At 42.4% G+C, this 2737-nt stretch overlaps 1 protein-coding gene across 1 annotated transcript; it reads left to right on the top strand.

Annotated features, from left to right (window-relative positions):
* Positions 1–404: 404 nt before the first annotated feature.
* On the top strand, positions 405–1980 carry LOC118336191 (apolipoprotein A-IV-like). The gene is made up of 4 exons (XM_035672788.1): positions 405–567; positions 658–709; positions 885–1035; positions 1151–1980. The coding sequence occupies exons 2-4, from the start codon at positions 670–672 to the stop codon at positions 1725–1727; spliced, it is 768 nt and encodes a 255-aa protein (XP_035528681.1). The 5' UTR covers positions 405–567; positions 658–669; the 3' UTR covers positions 1728–1980.
* The last annotated feature ends 757 nt before the right edge of the window (positions 1981–2737 follow it).

The following is a 2737-nucleotide window of genomic DNA, read 5'->3' as shown; positions in this document are numbered from 1 at the left end:
TTTCACCATCTGCCATGAGTTCCAATAAGATGGACTGGGTCAGGAACATACAGCACTTTTTTAACTTGAGAAGAAAGAGCCTGCTTCACTATAAATAAACCCCATCATTTTAGTGCCTGGTGCTATTTTATTCACATTGCTTGACCTAATACAAAGTCCACTAGTGTAAGCATACCAGGGTTATCTGGAGTTATCTACAGGCTGTTAGCATAGGGCTACGTGGACAGTTAATTACTATATCCTAAAGGCTTTCTAGAGATGGTTCAGAGAACTACTGCAAGATTTCTTGAGTAAGATAGGTTTTATTGTTAGGACATTCCTAGACGTCACATAAAGTCACAATAATGTAAAGATTGTGTCTGTTTGTCTGTACTGTAGTTTCAGCGGTCATGTGATAGTAGCCAGGAGAGCAGCAGAAACAGGAAGAAAACCATTTTGACAACATGGCAGGGACTCATGGACTTTGGCTCTTGACTGTCACCTGGCTTCAGTATATATACATGGAAGAACAAGTCAGACACACTCACAAACACGCTCAACGGTCAGAGATACACAAGCCAACCGCAGGTGAGAATTGTACTACATTTCAAAGCAAAACTTTAAGTTTACATTTTTTAATGTAGCTTGAAAGTTAATGAGCGCCTATTTGTTTTTCAGCAAGCCATAGTCATGAAGGTGTTCGTGGTATTAGCCATTGCAGTGCTGTCTGGTAAGTTACAAACTTTTACTTTACTGGCTTTTTTTAACTATTAAGTGTCTTTTCTATATAGCTCAATCAAAGCTATGGTATGTACCATTGTTTCAGCAACTAACAGAAATCAAAATAAACAGGATGGCTGAAAATCTGCTCTGTTCTCAAGCTGTTTCTTGTGTCCATCCAACAGGCTGTCAAGCCAACCTCTTCTATGCTGATGCACCCAAGCCACAGCTGGAAGTGCTGACTGATGCATTCTGGGACTACATTGCCAAGGCCACCCAGACAGCTGATGACACCCTCCAGATGATCAGGAAATCACAGTTTGGACAGGAAGTAAAGTAAGTTGTGTGACACAATGGATCATGGTGGCCTATTAGTGGCATTTGTCACATGGTGATTAAGATTGGTATTACACAAACCCTTGGTGGTCTAACATACTTGTCTGTCTTCTAGTGCCCGTCTGACAGAGAGTGCCGACATGGCCAGCACATATGCAGTTTCCCTGCAGGAGCAGCTTCCCCCTGCAGCACAGGACCTGATCACCAAAGTCACCACAGAGGCTGACGTGCTGAGAGAACGAGTGACCCAGGAGCTGAGCACCGTCAGGGATAAGCTGGAGCCCTACACTGAGGACATGAAGGCCCAGATCCAGCAAAGAGTGGAGCAGCTCAAACTGGAGCTTGCTCCCTACGCAGACTCCCTGGACTCCGAGGCCCTGAGGACCACCCTGATGCAGAAGAGCGAGGAGCTGAAGACCAGCCTGGAGCAGAGTGTGAAGGATCTGCAGGCTCAGCTGGGACCCTACACTGATGACTTGAAGCAGAAGGTGGACCAGCACCTGCAGGACTTCCAGAATAGCGTGGCCCCCATGACCGATAAGGTCCAGGTTGAGCTGAGTCAGAGAGCAAATGTGGTGAAACAAATGGTGGCCCCCTACGCTGAGGACCTGAGGGAAAAGCTGGACCCCTATGCCCAGGACCTCCAGGCCCAGCTCATGTCCTTCTACCAATCCTTTGTCAACGCCAACTAAGTCAACCTCCACACCTGCTCCACCATCACCAAGATGCCGGCCTTGTTTGGTCTACCTCTGTTTGAAGCATGAAATAAAATAATTTAAATATGTGAATTGTACTGTAAACCAAAAACAACATAATATTTATTGCGAGGTGCAAATATTGAACCTCTGCACTTGTCAAACATGTACATACTTAGTTTTTATTGTGTGTTGTGAAGTTGGAAAATGTAACCTTTTTTGTAATTTCTGTAAGTTATCAAAAAATAAATGGATGAATCTGGAAAATATAAATTTGACCAGTATTTGTATTCTTTGCAGTCTTTTACAGAATATGTAAATCTACAAGAAACCTAATCACAAGAAATATATATATATATTTCTACAACAGGCCATCCTGAAAATACTAATACTGAAAGTATGATTACTACATAAACAATATACAGTAGTTCCTCTATTGTTGTCACAAGCCACAGTGGGACATGTGCTGCTTTATTTTCCCAGGAGGCAACTAGGATTTTGAGTTCATCTACCTTGTCTTAACATGTCCTGGGTCCTGTCACAGTTTCGTCTCCTACTAGAGGCAGGCTATTGTTCTTATTCTTTTTACTTGTCAACGCTTGCAATGAAACTGCACCTTCCTGATGTTAACTCTAAAATCAAAAAAAGGCTGTGAGAAACATGCATGACAAATGTGATGGGAGAGAGGCAAACAAATGCATTCTTATTTGATTCTATTTAAAATTGCTTACTTCTTTTGATGGAGCTCTGAACAACACAGAATTCTTTCTGTCATAAAAAAAACTAAAATTGTGCAACCTCTTATTGTTGCAAATCTACAACACAAAGCCCTATCCTCCCCTTATTGACAGTGCCAGCATCCAACGTGGAGGGTCAGAGTCCAATGACAATACTACATACACACATACATTGACACACCACACCACACCACACAACACAACACACACACAATGTATTTCCTGGTCACATCAAAACAGAGACCGCAAAAACAGCAATAAAAAAAAAAG

This window comes from Morone saxatilis, unplaced genomic scaffold (genome assembly GCF_004916995.1).
Source record: "Morone saxatilis isolate NCDOM2014 unplaced genomic scaffold, NCSU_SB_2.0 Contig24, whole genome shotgun sequence".
NCBI classification, from domain to species: Eukaryota; Metazoa; Chordata; class Actinopteri; family Moronidae; genus Morone; species Morone saxatilis.
The sequence above is the reverse complement of the archived record's forward strand: the minus strand, read 5'-3'. Positions and strand labels throughout refer to the sequence as shown.

What these genes read in the sequence shown, in the direction of transcription:
- LOC118336191 (XM_035672788.1), top strand. Translation starts at nt 670, where the DNA reads ATGAAGGTGTTCGTGGTATTAGCCATTGCAGTGCTGTCTG. An exon ending in AGCCATTGCAGTGCTGTCTG is followed by an intron (nt 710 to 884) that starts GTAAGTTACAAA and finishes TCCATCCAACAG; the next exon opens with GCTGTCAAGCCAACCTCTTC. An exon ending in CAGTTTGGACAGGAAGTAAA is followed by an intron (nt 1,036 to 1,150) that starts GTAAGTTGTGTG and finishes TCTGTCTTCTAG; the next exon opens with TGCCCGTCTGACAGAGAGTG.